Source organism: Betta splendens, chromosome 6 (genome assembly GCF_900634795.4).
Source record: "Betta splendens chromosome 6, fBetSpl5.4, whole genome shotgun sequence".
Taxonomy (NCBI): Eukaryota; Metazoa; Chordata; class Actinopteri; order Anabantiformes; family Osphronemidae; genus Betta; species Betta splendens.
The window spans coordinates 1,924,212-1,942,223 of NC_040886.2; the positions used below are offsets into that span (position 1 = coordinate 1,924,212).

Genomic DNA, 18,012 nt, shown 5'->3' on the forward strand with positions numbered 1-18,012 from the left:
AAGGTGTGAGCCAAGCGCCGCCTGAAGCTGCGCCGATGAATCACACTATCAGACCATACATCTACACACACGCTCCTGAGAAAACACACACACGAGCAGCCTTGAGTTGCCGACGCTGGACGACGTGTAGACTCTTCACATCACGGGAGTGACAGTGACTCAGAGGACATTGGGAGGAAACCTGGCGGTGATAACGAATCCCAAGTGTCTCTGTGATCAGCTGATCACAACCTGAAGAACCCCAACGAGCAATCAATACTTCAACACACAGGTTGGAAACAATCTAACGCTACTGTTCAACAGGACGAAGCAGATTGTTACAAGACATCAATTGTAACCTCGTTGCGTTAGACATTTTATGTTACTCTGATTATTGCCTTGATCATATGATGTTTTCATGTAACTTTGCACACTACTTTTGAATGAGAAAATTTCACATAATTCACAACACTGAGTTTAAATATCCTAAAGTTGACTTGGTGTTTAATTTGCTCACAATCACTTTATTCACTGCTACAATTAGTTTTATCCTTCATCTACAGATGAAAGACAACACAAGCGGAAAAACGCATCATCATTCTGGTTAAATCCCTGAATCTCGTATTCGCTCTAGGCCCAAATGTACAATTAAAGATCCGAAAGCATGAAATCTATCTGAAGATTATATGAAACAGAACCCCATCGGAAACCTATGGCTATCATACATTAATTGTCTTTATTACATTACAATTGAATGGCCGTAGACATGTTGTTAGCAGAGAAAAGAGGCGTTTGTGTTATGTTTGGAGAGGCATGTTGTACTTACATCCTGAATAACACTGATTCTAATGGTATTGTGGCGAAGGCGCTCCACGACCTTCAGAATCTCAGCTAACTCTGGTATAGATTCTTCCTCTTGGAATTGGCTAGACGAAATGTCTGGAAAATGGAAATCTGTTCTCATGTCTGCAGCTGTTTCCTTTATCATTGAGATGGCTGTGATTCTCTTGTTTGGTTTTTGCGTTATCCCACTGGTTAGAGGTCTCATCATGCGTGCGACCTCAGCAACACTCTTGTATCAAATGACACAATGCACTATGTTCAAAAACCCCAACTCTAATTCACGTAATGACTTTGACGATGGCTATCTGATCACAAAATATAATCTGGTACAAATATGATTATGGACTTATTTTCTGCACATGCTCATACAGAGGTTATTCTTGTTTAACTACCCACCAAAACAGCTCCCAACCTTTTATCCCTAAGTTACTTGCATTTTTATGTGAAGGTGTATTTTTGAATTTTGACTTAATACACTTACTGTTTCATTTGTAAGGGTTGTTACTACAAAATGCAATGTTTGAAAAAATTTATTATTTTAGTGTTTGATTAATGTGTAATCAAAAGGGGGGAATGTAATGGAAAAATTTTGCCTTGTGCTGTTTCTTATCCAACACACTCGTCATGTGCTGGTTAGGTGCAATACTGAACATTCTTACACAAACAAATAATCTCTTGTGCCCTGACGTACATCAAGTCTAAACATCTGATGCTCCATTTGACTGACTAATAATTTCTGATATATGTTTGTCTTTTACACCCGGACTCTGGCTCCATCCTATCTGACTCCCCACCAGACCCAAGGCTGTTAAAGCAAATGCATCTTGTCTTGGAAGCTCGGTGTTCCTTCCTTTGAATAACAAGACATGACGATGCAGAAGTGAGAAAGCAAACATTCTCACTCACAGCGAGATAAGGTGGCGCAAACAATTCCATTGCTGCAGAGAGACATTCCACCAGAGCCAGAGAAAGGGGTTAAAAGGCAGAAGCAACTTGAGGATCGTGGGCTCTTTGCATTATACCTCCGTGGTGTGTGCACTGATTCTGGTTTGTTGATGTGCACGATCAACATCCATGCTTTTTATTTGCTTTCCCCATTATTTTTATTTTCTTTATTATTTCAATAAATCGCAGAAAAAGGACAACTCTCTCTCATCTACTTCTTTATGGAAAATTTCCACCACACACACACAGATACACAATACTATCAGACTCAACCTCTCCTCAGCTACTGAGGTTTCTGTTTGCTGTTTGTGTGTATGTGTGCATGCATCATGTGCTACTTATTCTATCATGGGACATCTACCAACATTACCCTCATGTTGCTATTAGATTCACAAACAGATAAAGCAGAGGAGAAACTTTACATGCTATTTACATTTACAATATGTATTTATATGCATAGATAACAATAATTAGAACATTAATAATGGGGCATTGTAAAGCTTGACCCCTTTATATTACTATCTGCACTGTTAGACTTCAAACTAAAAAAAAACTGCACATGCTGCATGTTTTTCCTACATGACAGGTATCGCTCCCCTTCCTCTCTAGAAAACATTAAATCGGATTCAGTTTGATTAGATTCAACTTTATTGTTGTAATAATGCACAGATTTACAGATGACCTTGCACTGCTAGTTCAGAGACTATGAATATCACTTACACCTGTGCAAATTAGTCAGTATGTGCAAACAGCATTAATTGTATCACTAACGTAGTGGACAAGAAGAATGACAAAAAATGGAAGAATATTAGAAACTTCAAGCATTATACAATTAGCCAGAGTGATCATCAGGGAGAGCAGGGTTTCTGATTTTTCCTCTTCATCAGTTGTAAGGTCATCCCTCACACTGCAGAGTCATGACAAGCACACATTCACAGTACTGTGAACATCAAAGACGCCTGTGCTTTTAATGAAATATAGATGACTTGCTGTTACTAGAGAAAATCCCTCACTGGATGAAGCCGTTCCTTGGCACTGTTCATCAGCTAACGCAGACACAAAGATCAAGTAATATGAGCTAGAAACTGGGCGGTGACGGTCTTCACCAGGGCTGGAATGTGAGGCTACAGCTGGCACTGAAAGGCAGAACAGAGTCTAGTCCAGCCTGACAGTGATAAAATGACATCCCTGCTCTTATTTCTCCCGGTCCACCCACACTCCAGGTTTGAGGAATGTTTTTTCCCCTCATTATGCAAGTGTACACATATCAGTTAAAAAGCAATCTTTTTTTCAAAGCTTTACCAAAATTAATAAATTAAGGTTTTAGTCGAGTTGTATCGCTAAGAAGAAATATGGCAGTTTGATGATTTTAAACATTGCTATGTCATAGTTTATTGCCAAAATGAGCATTGCAGAACTTTGAGTCAGAGCAGAAGCAGTGTATTTGTCAGAGAAGCACATCCACTTTAACTGTTGGCAGAAATAGTGGTTAATTTACTTACTTTACATAGTGACCGGCGTCGGCATAAACAAATGTTAAAAACACAAGAAAAATACAACATCTGTATACAAACAGAAAAACAAATAATGAAACAGACTAGACATTTTGGACTAGTAGATCACTGATCTATGGCGCCAGTGTGATGCTTGCATCACAGATACACAGGATTGTAGCTGCTTCCACCTGTTGAGTGTTCATCCCGTGACTTATCTGTTTGAGCAACATAGCGTTTGCCCAGAAGGAGAAAGTGAGCAACACTGTGTCCTAATGTATGAAACAAGGCAGTACATGCTGGCAGTGAGTGTTTGGTGTGTACAGTACGAATGCTACAACAACGCACTGCAGTAGCTCGTGAGTGAAAGTTTTCGCACTGCCAACGTCAATTGGTGTGATGAACGTAGTTCCTTTGTAGAGAATCACCCACAGCAGGTGGGCTTCATTGAAACAGTCAGACAAAGGCTGTCTTTTACTGTTGCATACGAGGACGTACAGTGAAACAGGTGCTTCGGGAAGTAGTACTAAAGGTTTGGCTTCGAAACACACAGTCAGTGGTGGTTAGTTCGATCTTAGAGAGAAGTATTTACAACACAGGAAACTGTAACCTCAACATTTAAATGCTCATGACTGTGCACATCATTCATGACAACAGCATGAGTCAGATGTGACTGATGAAACTTTATAATATATTAGATCCCCCGTCTGTAAAAAAATTCTTTAGCAGTAGTTTAGAAATCCAGGGTTACTCTCACGACGTCTGATTTGGTGATGCACAAAGTCTATTAAAACACCCAAAAGGTTTATTTTCAACTTTTCATAAATCACCGAAATGCCTTCAAACTTCTTCGGAACATTACATGACATTCAGGATGTTTTACCCTATTAATTGCCCATCTGAATTCTTATTTTTGACAAACAATTAATTCAATATAATATATAGGGTTATCTGGACACATTGACCTATTTGGTCTGAAATATTTTATTTTATTTTATACCTTGACCTCGTGTTTTCTAGTTCATGCATTTTCATTATCAGGCTTTCCTAGTTTTTTAACCTTTCAAAATAAATTCAGTTAATTCAGACTTCAAACTACATGAGCATATTTCTGTGTAGTTAAGGCCAGCAGAATTAGCTAATAAATAATTCTTGTTGTTACCAGTATCACTGCCTGGACTGAATGTGTGAGCAGACACATTGTACCATTACAACACTGGAGTGATAGTTGCTGGAAAATGGGCTTCTACACAACTATGTAATTATTGCACCGAAAACCATTTAGCAGTCGCAAATGCAGCTAGAATAGATAGAACTATATAGAATTTCTACATAGTTTAAAAAGTTATCTTCATTGCAAAAAACCATGCTTTTCTGTCAAAAATGAGGCAATTTCTCAGTGACCCAAACTTTTGAATACACACGTACAGGTTTAAGACCATACTGTACATCAGAATCATAACTTCAGTTTTAATCATGCATGCTTTGAAACAGATACCATTTCGATCATCGCTGACATTCCAGTTCTACCAAGCTGTGGATTGCTTCATTTCCTGAACAGTGGAGAATTTTCCCAGTGAAGTCTTTGCATGCAATCAAATTTCAGATCTGTCAAACTAAAGATTTTATCACCATTACCATGACCCTAAAGTAACAAGATGTGTATTTACGAAAGGTGCTGGAGTGTTAAGTATTAGAAGCATTCACATTATTATTCTCCATCAAACTGTGTAGATGTGTCTGTCTGTGGTTCGAGCTTCAGAGGTCACACTAAGCCCTGTAAGCCCATGGTTCCTGTTTATGCAGCCCAAGCACCACTGGGAGTTCATGGCTGGTTGTGACTCAGTGCTTGGCTTTGTTGCTGGGCCACAGTTGCCATGTGGCCGTTGCCAGGAGCTGCTGGGAGGAGCTCACTGTAAAATATCAAAGACTAATGGGCTGCATCGAGAGTCAAACACAGTAAAGACCCCAGCAGTTAAGTGTCATTCAGATTCAACTGTCTCTTCAATGTTTAAGTGAACACAAATTGAGGATTTTTGTCTCTCAGTCATGCCATCGTTTACTATAATAAAGTCAAAAACACCAGAATTGCAAATTAAGAGAATGATTACACATTTATTATATTATATTATTTTTGGCTTACACACAAGGCACCAGTTGAGTCATTCTGAAGCTGGTCAAACATTTTCCTTCTCCTGAAACTGAAGTGTCTCTCTTTCTTAAAAACTGAAAATGTTACATTGACCCAGCCTGAAGTCAATCTCAAACCAAGCATATGGACCCATGTTCTGTTGGCTAAAAAGAGGAGGAATAAAAAAAAAAAAAAAAAAAAAAAACACACCCCACAACCACCCCTCTCCCCCCATCCCATCCACTACTACTTTGGCACAGTTAAAACAGCAAACATCACTGTGTTGAACAAAATTTTTCCACTTTGTTTCCAAGGAGCAGAAATTTGAACAACCAAGTGCTAAATACAGATGTTCCAGCTGTTACAGAATAGTTCAAACCATTACTCTAAAGCTCCACTCCAGCTCCAAAAATGGAAAAAAAAAGTATCCAACATTGCAGCATTTGAATCAGTGTCCAACAGCTAATTGACCCAGTGTTACTATGGTGATGTGATCAAACCAATTTCAGGCCAATGTGACTATAAAAGTTGCTGATATGTTTAAACAACTGCTTCGGTATGCTGGGGGAGGGGGGGGGGGGTCACAAGTCAAAACAGTTTGGCCACATGTTACTAGTGTACCTTACCTCCTAAACAAAGCCTGAAAAGAAGCGATTCACCTCTAGACATAGTGCACTTCTCTTTAAAGCAAAATAGGCACAAAAATACATTTTAGACTGTACATTGTTAGACCAAAAACTCTAGCTACAGGGTAATTTTTAGCCACAAGTTTTCGTAACCAAGCTCAAGCTGCAAAATATCCAAAGGACTGCACAGTATTCACAAGCCAAAGCTCATCTTCAAAGTTCCTACATACAGCCCACAGTCAAACACAACCAGAAGACAAACTGCACAGGAAAACAAATAACCCAAACACTAGTACCCAAAAGAAAAAAAGAAAAACATTAAAAAAAAAAAAAAAAAACACATACACATACACACTCTCCGATGGTCAAGTACTGTAGCATTGCCCTAATGGCACCAACAGGAGAAAAGCCTTTTTCAAACGTAGTCAGGGAACAGTAATGAAAAAAAGTGGAAATGAGCCAAACCTGACTACCTGTCAACTTTACAGTCTCATTCTCTAAGCTACAAGTCTGTGAATTAAGATGTATTTTACCAAATTGCAGATTCTTAGATGAAACAATGTTGAAGAGGCCAGTGCTTCATTTTTAAATTACAATGTACTTTATGCTTTGTCAGGATCAAAGGACTGACCACTGCTGTTCACTAGAGACTTGCAGAAATACAGAGGTGACGGCATTTTGCGACATGAGGAACACTGCAAGACAAGTCTTTGATTAAATACCTAAAAACAAACTTTGAAAGAATAAAGTTCTTAGGTGACATTTGACTCACGCAGAAGCTGGATGTTTTATTATTCAGTGAGACTCCATAAACAGATGGTGTGTCAGTTACAGGACTGAAGCTTAACTCAAAACCAGCTTGATGGCTTTTGCTGCACAGCTTGAAATGCATAGTTCCACTTTGTAGACAGTTAGACAAGCTAAACAAGACAGAGCATGTTTGTAGGTGGTGCTCTGGAAAAGCTGGCATCAGGAAGGTATTGAAAATGACAGACTAGTCCTTCTTTAACTAATCCAAATGCTGCATGTTGTGAGCAAACCATGTTGTTTAAACAAAATGCTAGCCGTTCAATCGTTAAGATGAGTAACATTTTAGGCTTCTGTACACTTGCCCAGAAGCTGTGTTCATGATGTGCAACTGTTCCATTGTGCCTGGGCAAACACTAAGCAAGAAACTGTATGGTGCCATTGAAGAAGGCTTGGAGCTCAGGCATCTTTCATAAGCCACAGTCAGCATTTTCTTCATATCTTCCACCACAACCCCAGAACCATGTCCTCCCCCTACCTCATTATCTCATGGTTGATGAAGCTCTGAAGTAGGAGAGAAATTTGTAGCAGAGGCTTACTACAAAGTACCAGATGTTTCTAGCCATCTGGGAGCGGGCAATGAAGATTCGCCAGATGAGTACGACCAGGACAGTGTTGAAAGAGTAGCGAATGTTACGCAATCTGGAAGAGAAATCAGATGCATCAGAAAACAACCAGCCCTTTCAAGTTTCAATTTCCCCATTTAATTTTAAAGTATTTCTTTCTGCATGGTGGGGGGAAGGGGTACAATACTGCATTGAAACCTAATTTCTGTATAAGAACTGAAGACTACTTCATGAGCCCCCTACAGGATTCAGGTTCTATCCGACTCCTACCTGGTTAGGTGTTTGCGTGCAGCAGGCAGGCCCGACAGCTCCTCATTCAGAACGTATTTCTTGGTGCCCATGCAGTAACTTTCCATGTACTCTGGCCAGTGGAGCTGACGTACATCAAAGTTAAACACCTACGGAAAGATGAGGAAACCCTTTTCAATTAAAAGACATCTTGAATCTTGAAATACATTTAATAAAAAAAGGTCAAGAGTATTTAAGCCATAACTATACCCTGAATGAGACATCTAGCTTAATTAAACCTCAGAAGAGACCAGATTTGTTATTGGTCAGCAGCTGATTGTATTATGAGACATGCTTCAGTCAGATAGGGACCAAATATCAGCAGCAGGAGTGCACATTGTTGTAGCTATTCTATTAAAACGCATTCCACTGTATAAATGCCTAGATTGTGGATGGCTATAAACTAACCTTCTTATCTTCTGGGCTCATCATGGCCATCAGCATGGTCACATTTTCAGTGTTCCACACCCAAGAATGACTGGTGAAATACTCCAGGACCATCATAGCTTTGTGGAGACGAGTGATTGTCTTCATCATTCTAAAAAGGAAAGGAAAAATAAAATAAATATAAAGACAAATTGTTCAATAACTGGAATACAGGGAAATGCAGTCAGAGTTATGTGAAGACTGCTTGGGTTAAAAAGCAACCTACTCAATAGAAAGAGACTGGCTGTTTAAAATTGGCAATAGTTTAAATAAGATGCTGAAGTCAATGCTGGGCACAGAAATCAAGCAAACGTTTGACTGGAAGACTGAGTTAACAGTTAAGACCACTGACAAAAATAAAAAAAAAACATGAGCAAAAAAATAAATAAAAGTCATAACTTAATGAACTCTACATTTCATGCACTGGAATACTATTGATATGTAAATACATACATGTTAATACTGATTTAGTGGCTGAAGTAAGTAAACAAAACTGATAGTGGTAGTGTTGCAGTAATTTAAGTGAGGTAAGTGGTTTAAAACTAGCTTCACAGGTAAGTAAGTATTTGAAGAAGTCAGAGTCTTCAGAAAGAAATTCACGCATATTGCCATCACTAAAGGCATTTTAGCTGCGATTTAAGTTAAACTGATGACTCAGATCTCTAAACTGAAGGCGAGTGATTCGGAATATGATGCATGCATGGCAGAGGAGTAGTGGAGGCACTAGTGCAGGAAATCCCCATTACAACCAACTTGTACATGTAAAAGTCATGAAATCAAATCAATCCCAAGCCAAGTTCATTACAGACAATTTGGTAAGTTAGTTTTTTGTATTAAAAAGGAATGTATTCAAACTAATTTCTTCTGAAATGTGCCTGGCATGGGAGGAAAATTAAACAATTGAATAAGAAAACTGTGTCAAAGTGGCAATTCAATTTCGCATGCAGCAGTTTACAGTGAGGCATAAATGATCACAACTTTAGATGGCTAAGGCATTCCCATAGCACCACAGAATATTCCCCTGGGCAGTGACAGCATGCATTTTTCTAGTTAAAATGAACGTCCTTGAATAAAAAATTTAAAAAGTCTAACAAAAAAAAACACATTTACAGAAACCAAATAATGTCGAAACCCTATTTGACAAGGCACAACATGCCCCATGACCTTGTGTTTCGTTCAACCCAACAAATGGGCTTCAACGTTGCAACCTTACCGGGGCTTGTGGCCTGTGAGCCTCAGATAGGAGTCATAGAACAAGGCTGGCAGCGTGTGGCTGACAGTGGTCCAGTATTGATTAGTAAACTGATTGGAGCGCAGATTGACATTGGGCCTTCTGAAGGCCTGCTCTAAGGGATTGGTCTTGAAGGTCATGTTTATACAGTACTCTGTAGGAGAGATGAAAGGAAAAGGAGGGCGAGATGAATGTACGTTTCCTCCTTGCTCTGACAATCAACTGGCCTGTTAACACCTCAAAATCTGAGGTGCGCAATTCATTTATAAAAAAAAAAACCCACACAAACACAGCGTGAGTGAGATCCAAATTCCTCAGGTTGAAAGGCCCCTCAGTTGACCTGAAACGACCTTACTGACACTTTGGCAAACCCAGCTAAATATAGCAAGATAAAGACTGCAGAACCCATCAGTTATTCTTGCATACACACAAGATAAACTTGGGTTATACACTCTTTCACAAAACTACATGCAAGCGCCTGTCGACACACTAACACAACTACACCAACAGGGACAGAAGTAAAGCAGCAGAGGTACGCGTGTAGGGGAATCTGGCAATAAAACAGCACAGGCGTGGTGCGTCTCCGGCGGCGAGGTTACCTTGGCTCACGTCCAATCAGCCTGAGGTACAGATCATAGAGGAAGGCCGGAGCCTTGTGGCTCACGGCAATCCAGTACTGATTGATTAGGTGATTGGATGTGAGATTAACATTGGGCCGACGGAAGGCCTGCTCAAGGGGGTTCCTCTTGAATGTGGATATTACATGGTACTCTAAGAAACAGAAGGTTGTTCAACACAGTTGTTAACTTCAAGTTTTGCTGGCAACTTTTAAAATTTGGCACCATATCAGTGTAATTCTATTGAATGTTGATTGTGTTTTTACATTAATGCAAATAAAAATACTTGTGCAGGGCACTAACAAGGTCCCTTAACAGGCATAAAATCAGTCTACATATGCCTCAGTTTTTAAAATTAGGCAATCCCGATTTAGCAGAACAAGCCAATGAGCTAACAGAGGCTTGTAAACCAAAGCATTACAAATCAGTGCAGGAGAGGTAAAGCTGAGCCACAGGAAGACAGATTTAGGTAGAATATAGCAGTTTTGTCCAGCAGCTCAGTTGTGAAGTTGAACATTTTAGCTATTATCATAGGTATAATTGAGTCCACCTGGCTGTGGTTTAACAGAGAGAAGTATGACATAATAGACAAACATTAAATGCATAATTTAACAAAAATGTGCTTAGGTAAGAAGAGATGTCATACCAACTTCTCCCCAATGAAATGGGTTTAATCCACCAGTTGTACAGTTGTATATTGGAATATTTTTTGGCCTGTGGGGGAAATAAAACAAAATATTATATTTTACTGAGCCGGTCAGTAAAAAGAGAAAATGAAAAGAATATCTGCAGCCTGCTGACCTGCATGTTTGCTTTCCAGAGTACCAAGCTGCAGCAATCGTGTTGTTGATAACTATATCCACAGGCACTAGATCGGCCACTGCATCATTGGATGCCCTCATTGTGCGCAGGATCCCTTTACCGGCCTATACAAGAGAAAGTTGAACAACTTGTGATTCGCTACCAGCTCTTGTAGGTAGGATGAGGTAGGGGTTTTGTGCACCGATACTGAAGTCAGTCTAAACTAAACTACACACTAGTAAAAAGCACCTGCATAGTTTCTTCTCTGTACTTACAGCAATGAATATTCCACTAGGTCCGTTAAAATTATCAATCCAACCCTGTAAAAGCAAACATCGTACAATTAGATGCAACACAAGAACTTCCATAAAAGGCAGCCTTGTGTTCACACACTGACTTCAAAAACCAGGCTTTGTTTTCAGAAAAAAAAGGCACAAATGAGATCTGTTTCCTTACACGTCCAGAAGAACTGCTTGAATAAAACTGTGGGGTGTAAAAAATACATACTCTTGTATTTGAATATTGTGTCCATAATTTTATACAATTACATGAGACCCAGTTAATGTAAATGCATTGACTTTACTGTAAACATAAAACTGATGCTCAGGAGACCTGCAGCATTACTACCACTAAATTCAGTGCTCTTGTTGCATACACTGCTGTTTTTGATTCCGCAACAGCAGCAAACAGACAGTTTTCAAACAAATACATGCACCACATATGGCAAGGCACTGTTCAGATGTGCAGTTCTTAGCTAATACAAAGGAATGAATGTTCTACTGTATCACCCATCTGAAGTTGCACAAGAGTTTTTTTTAAGTTAACCTTAATTTTAAAGACTTACAGGGAAGGGCTCCTTCCAGCTGGCTCCAACTATAGAGGGTCTGACAATGGCTACATTGAGGTCTCCAGCCTCCTGCTGCACCAGATACTCAGCCAAGGCTTTGGTGTAGGTATATGTGTTGGGACGAGATCCTATCAGTTTGGGGGTCATTGCTGATACCAGGCCATCATCCATCCATCTGCAAGTCAAAACAGAAACACTATATTTTACCTCCAAACAAAAATAGTGGCAATTTGATTAGGCTTATAAAAACAATTAAAAAAACAACACAGTAACATGTCCCCTCTGTGTTTAGGACCATGTTACAACACTGTAACGCAGTATGCATGTTTTTGCACCATCAATTTCCAAAGAAGTGCCTATGTCTATTCATTCAATTCATCTTTCTTCCTGCCTAGAATTAAAGGCAACTCATTCGAGTTACTCATTTCAAATGTGACAAAGGAAATCTGAGAACATGAAATGTATTGCTTTTTACAGAAGTTCTGCCCCCACACAGCATTAGATGTTGGCACAGGCATCTGCTTACTAACGGCTGCCAATGCTTCAATCGTTTTTAATCTAGCAATAAATAAATGTTACAAAGTGATTTACTGGCTGGATGTCTCCAAGCTGCCATGCTCAATGTATGACAGAGTATAAAAGGTCATGTACAGAATAGATTTCAGCAAACCATGAATTTAAACCCTCAACTATTACCCCAGCCATTTGCACTTACTCCAGAGTATTGATGAGTTTTTTGTAGTCTACAGGAGGAGGGTAGACGACTTCTTCAATTAGCTCTCTGTCACAGTTTGCATAGGCTGTAGAGACATGAAGGAAGACCTCTAGGTGCTTCATCTTATGGGCCAGTGCCAACATCTTCTGGGTGGCCAGGACATTCAGCTGCATGGCATCTCTGATGAGAAACAGTGGTTTAAACATGAGAAAAAAAAACAAAAAAAAAAAAAAACAGGTTCCTAAAACTAATGATGTGCATAACTACTTCAAGCTCAAAGTTTTGCGGTCAAGCTCCCAGATATAAAAATAGAAATCTGTCACGTTGTTCTTGGGACTGTCAATTTTACACAGGTTAACAGGTGGTTATGAGCCACAAACTAGAAAAGGGACTGGGAAGGAGAACTCAAATACAGTTTTTATCCAAAATTACAAGGTCCATATTTTATACACAAAAATCTACATGTTTGCCTTACACAGGGGTCAGGAGTGCTTTCTTAGTTATTCTACATCTGCCAACATCTTGATTTAGCATGTGATGGTCACACACACAATCTAACCTCAGCCCTAAAATCACATCTTAACCCTCAAACAGGCCTTCAAAGAAGTGAGGACCGACCAAAATTCCCTCACTTTGGTACGAAAATACGTTTTTTCGTTCTCAATTTGTTGCAAGTATATACACATACTAAGAAAGGTACTTACTTGAGTGGCTCATTAAAGCGGACTGTGGCAGCACAGTGGAAGATGACGTTAACATTGTCAAACAGAACAGTCTGATCCTCTTTACTGAGATCCAGCTCTGGCTGTGTGAGGTCACTGTTCATTGCAATGATCTTCTGAGTGAAGCCAGGCTGTTCATCTTGCAATCTGTCAAACAGCTGAGGATGAAATAATGAAATTTATGTACAATAAAGTAATCGGAGTGCTGCACAAAAGTAGACTTGATGTAACCAAACTAAACTTCATTGCTTGATCTAGGCTACTGAAGTCATCCCAGCCTATTCCATTGCAAATATTTCCTTCCAATTTGTGATTTGAAAGAAAAACAGCTGAACGGTATGACGATAGTAGCACATGTTTAATAGGTACAAAAATAATAAGAGCACAAGAGAAATTACTAAACAGCTGTAGCCTGCAAAATAAATGTCTTGGGCATTAGCACACCAAGTGTCACTGGGGAAAATAAATAAAAAATCAGCAGTACACAGCACAAATTCAGATTTTGCTCATGCACTGCAATTTGTCCAGCTCAGGCTTCACTTTGACACTTAGCAACTCTGATATATTCTATATACACACACTACACAGTCGTCTGGTGGTCTAACCTGTTACCTAGTCACCAACCATAAACATAGGCGGGGGATCAGCAGAAGAATCATTAAACCATGGCAAAAATATTTACACAGGGGCTTTAATGGAGGGGCATTTAAATGCCAATGGGGTCCATACATTATAAAATTGTTTTCACACTAATTACATAGCAGGAGCAGCTACTAAGCCTATTTCTCACCTTGGAGCTGATCATATCCACAATGCGAGCTTTGGGGCTCTGGCCAGCTTTGGACCTGACCATTACATAAACAGATTTGACTCCTGGGCAGGACCTCAGCAGCTTCTCCAGCAACACCTTAATGAGAAGAACATTTGTCAGGAACAGAGCAAGTTGAAAATAAGGGTTCTCTTTGAAACAACTAAATTCTAATAAATATGCTTAGAGTAAATTATAATCAGAACTACTTCAAAAGGTTCCTTGAAATCTTTTGACTGTAGCAGTAAATGAAGATTTCATTCTGATGCTGAGAATGCACTCGACCTCCCATGTAACTCACATTCTTTTGAATTTGCACTATTAGCTACTTCCCTGCTCAGCTGCCACAGAACATTACCTTGCCCATGAAGCCTGTTGCTCCAGTGATCAGAACATTTTTCCCTGCATAGTATTCTGGAATGGTAGCCATGATGTTTGCAGTACTGTTCAGTGAGCAGCACAGTACCTACAAGAGGGGAAGAGGTTATAGTACAGTGAATAGGACAATTGTTTACCACAAATCTAAAGTGACAAATTCAATACATAATTCCATTAAAGGCAGTATTAAAACCAACTCTATAACAATTATCAGACATTATCAGACCATGTCAGTCAGATAGTTTGTTCTTAGACAAACTAATACTTCATGCTGATAACAGGCCAATCAGGAGATAACTCATTCAATTATTAACTCATGCACACAAAATGTTTAACACCTATCTAAACAATATCAAATCTAGTAGCTGGGTTTTCCTTTTTTAATGTCAGAAACGTCTACACATTGTGAAGCCACCAAATCAACCAGTCATGTTCAAAGATAAGTAAATGACTAATATTATGCTTTGATATTTTACTGCTGGATGACAACATGCAAACCTTCCCACATTTGAGATAAAACTCTCTTGCATGAGCAGGTGCAGATGAATCATGAACAGGACAGTCAGCAGTGTTAACGATGTTCTTTGGGATCATACAGGCAACAGACTCCTTTCTGTGATGGTGAATTTGTTTATGTCAGCTGCACAAACCAGTAAGAAACAAAAAATCCATTTCTAACCATTAGAACTCATAGGGTAAAGCTGAAACATGTTTTTTGACAAAAGCATTCTATGCCTACTCCAGCCTTAATAGCTCACACCCATTAAAAGGCAGAATCCGTGATAACACTGGTTCAGACTTTAGCAGTCAGTTAAACCAGTTATTCAACTTTGAATGCAGTCAGACATGGGTGTAACACTTATTGCATGCGTACATTGTTTAACTTCTGAGCAAACTAGAGGCCAAGACCCGGGGGTTTACGTAGATAACAAGCTAATTCAAGAGGAAGGATTTCTCAGTTTACATTTCAAACCAGTTTATTGCAGTATGACAGGCCTGAAGACATAAGCGTAAGCTTCCTACAGTCAGTAAACTCTGTGCCACATTACCTCATAGCAAGAGGTGACAATAATATGTTTAGCTACTGACAGAAACACGGCAGTGGTTGTGTGGGCTCTGTGGACCTAACCAGCAATGTTGCATCAGTGGCTCTGTTATACTAATTCTCTTGGCATTTGCTCATGCTCTGCCGCAGATGTGCAGTCTGCTGCAGTAAACCCTGCACCGAGCTCTGAACCACTGTGTTGAAGTCCCTGCTGTGACTGACCAAGCTGCACTGGACAATTTACCCAACTTTCTTGTGTACCTTTGTGCAGACTATACCAGGTATCACGCATTACTTCTCCACAGATGGGAGTTTCAAAGTTAGGTGACAGTACGGCGCTGCTAATGGAAATTTAAAAGCCTAAACTGCTAGACACCCAAGAAACTGAACAGTGTCACTTGATTTGTGTTGGTACATGTGGGTCTAAGAGGCCAAGTATCATATACCAAACTCTAAATAAAGTTCCTGGTATCCAAATGGTTGAGCATTAAGACTGCTGCAGGCTGCAACTATTCGAAATGGTCATACAATTAACCTGCCAGTAAAAAATAAAAAATAATTAAATAAATCAGGTGAGCGCATGTCCCACTCATTGTTATAGGTATACGCTGAGTCCAGGTGTATGAATCTTTACCTAATGCAGAAGGAGACATGCCCAATGTTGAAATGTAAAAAAAAAAAAAAAAATGTAAATGCTTAGTTTATTGGAAGGTCTTAAACTCTAAAGTTTAAACAATGGCTCTAGGCGTGAATAGATGCTTCATAAATAAAATGCATTTCATGCACATGTCTAAGTATTCTGCATAACATAGTATGCTGAAGCCCTTGAAAGGAGGGTGGAGGAACAAAGCTGCAGCTCAGACAGGGTCACAGGTTTGGCTGTTTTACAGGAACTGCCACAGGCCAGTGGGTTTATGCTGCATTCACTGGCACGTTACAGGTCAGGATTTCCTTGTTGTCTACAAATTAAAAGTGCCTACATCCTTAAAGGATGCAGGACACACTTATGCTTAAAGTAAGAGTGTGTTAAAAAAAAAACACCTTCCACAGAATTCCCTGAACACATTACCATCTTTAAACTTTTCCAATGTTTTTGTCTGCATACTAACACAATGGCTTCATCTGAGTCTGCTCAGGAACTGCTGTGGCTTTGATCAAATGTCTGGATTAGCTACTGTACCTTATGGTCAGCAAGTTGATCCCTAATGCCTTACCTCCAATTTTAATAATTTATGCTTCAAACCGATCACCTGTGTCAAAGGTTTAACAGTTCTGACAAACTATCTGAAGAGTATGCCCAATCTATAAACAAGATCATATGAGAGTTTACCCACACGCACACACACAAACCTGTCAAATGATCCTAAAAGACATTCATGTAATCTGGGTACACACTAGACAGCTCCTCACAAAACATATCAAAGTAAAATAACTCCAACAAGAAATACATTTGAAGTTGAGTGGTAATTAATTCAGTACAGGTGATACAATATTTAGTCCAGTTTATTCATCCATGCGTGCTTTCCTAAGGCTTGTCTATTCCTAATTGCTGTTATTAGGCAGCAGCCACGTCAAATGAAGCGTACAAGCGATGAGCGCATACATGTACGGCAAGCAGCGAGGGGCAACCACCGACAACTACAGTGTTTAAAAAAAGTCTGTAAAATACGAATACACCAGAACTTTTTATCGAAGTCGTAGAAAATTCACCGCCATAGTGTTTCTGAACAGCTAATATGTATAAAAAAACAAAAACAAATTAATGGGTGTAAAAAAAAAAAAAAAGAGGAAAAAAGGGAAGTGGAGCGGAGTGTGTCCAACAGACACGCGCGCGGGCTGCAGACCCCGTGATGGTCATTACTCAAAGCCGTCGCACATCATTAACAGCCACCGCTCAGCGCACAATGGGCGACGTTCACAACCAGAGGGGTGGCTCCCGCGGCACTTTGTGGCTGCTGCAAATCTGAAGCTAAATTAAAAAGGTGAGGCGCTTTGCGTTCAAGTGTTCCGTGTGCTGCCGGAGCTGCTAGCCCTCGTGACCGTAGCAGCATTCGAAACACAAGTAGCTGGAGGTAATTAAAAAGCCAATTAAAAGTCCACTGTCACGGAGGTGGTCAAAGCAGCGTTGTTATCGATGTTTAGAAGTGGTACCGAGTGTCCTTACGAATCACGCGTTAAACGAACGGGTCGCTAGAGCTGCGCGTGCCTTGGCTGCTACAGTCAAACGTTCCGCGACCCTCCTCGCGCATCTCTTCCTCCGCGCAGTGGCACAGCCTTAATATACGCCTCAAGAAAACCCATGGACGCTACAGCTACACACGCGCCAGCTCACGCCGCTGTCTGGCGCACTTTAGAGCGGGTACCCACCAGGAACGTCCACCTCTCCCCGGCGCTTCAACTTCGAAGTGTGGCGCGTCGAGGCAGCGGGAACTACCGGAGTGGAGACTCAGCAGGAAGCCGAGACCTGGGCGGAAAAACGGGCCGCCGTGACGTCAGCGGGTCTCCGACGAAGATATGAAGAAACGCGAGATCCCGCTCCGCCTTGTTTCACCCAGTCTTAAGAAATAATTCAATTCAAAGTCTGAGCTAAAATGTTTACAAGAATAATAAGTCAAAATTACAAGCCATAATTTTCAACCGCTTTATCCTCGTAAGCATCACTGAAGCCTATCCCAGCTGTAACTGGGGAGAGGCAGGGAACACACTGGACAGGTCGACAAGTCCAGCCCTAAACAGACAAAAAT

At 40.1% G+C, this 18,012-nt stretch overlaps 1 protein-coding gene across 2 annotated transcripts; it reads right to left on the reverse strand.

Moving 5' to 3' along the window:
* Positions 1 to 5,355: 5,355 nt before the first annotated feature.
* On the reverse strand, positions 5,356 to 17,765 carry far1 (fatty acyl CoA reductase 1). 2 transcript variants are annotated; one of them, XM_029154299.3, is made up of 13 exons: positions 17,636 to 17,765; positions 14,204 to 14,311; positions 13,828 to 13,944; positions 13,020 to 13,195; positions 12,316 to 12,495; positions 11,598 to 11,775; positions 11,029 to 11,073; positions 10,754 to 10,878; positions 10,599 to 10,666; positions 9,318 to 9,489; positions 8,087 to 8,216; positions 7,661 to 7,788; positions 5,356 to 7,466 (listed from the first exon to the last, which is right to left on the reverse strand). In XM_029154299.3, the coding sequence occupies exons 2-13, from the start codon at positions 14,273 to 14,275 to the stop codon at positions 7,307 to 7,309; spliced, it is 1,551 nt and encodes a 516-aa protein (XP_029010132.1). In that variant the 5' UTR covers positions 14,276 to 14,311; positions 17,636 to 17,765; the 3' UTR covers positions 5,356 to 7,306. The 2 variants fall into 2 exon arrangements, with proteins under 2 accessions (XP_029010132.1, XP_029010131.1); XM_029154298.3 differs by lacking the exon at positions 9,318 to 9,489 and adding an exon at positions 9,935 to 10,106 and having other exon boundaries at positions 17,636 to 17,763.
* Positions 17,766 to 18,012: the final 247 nt, after the last annotated feature.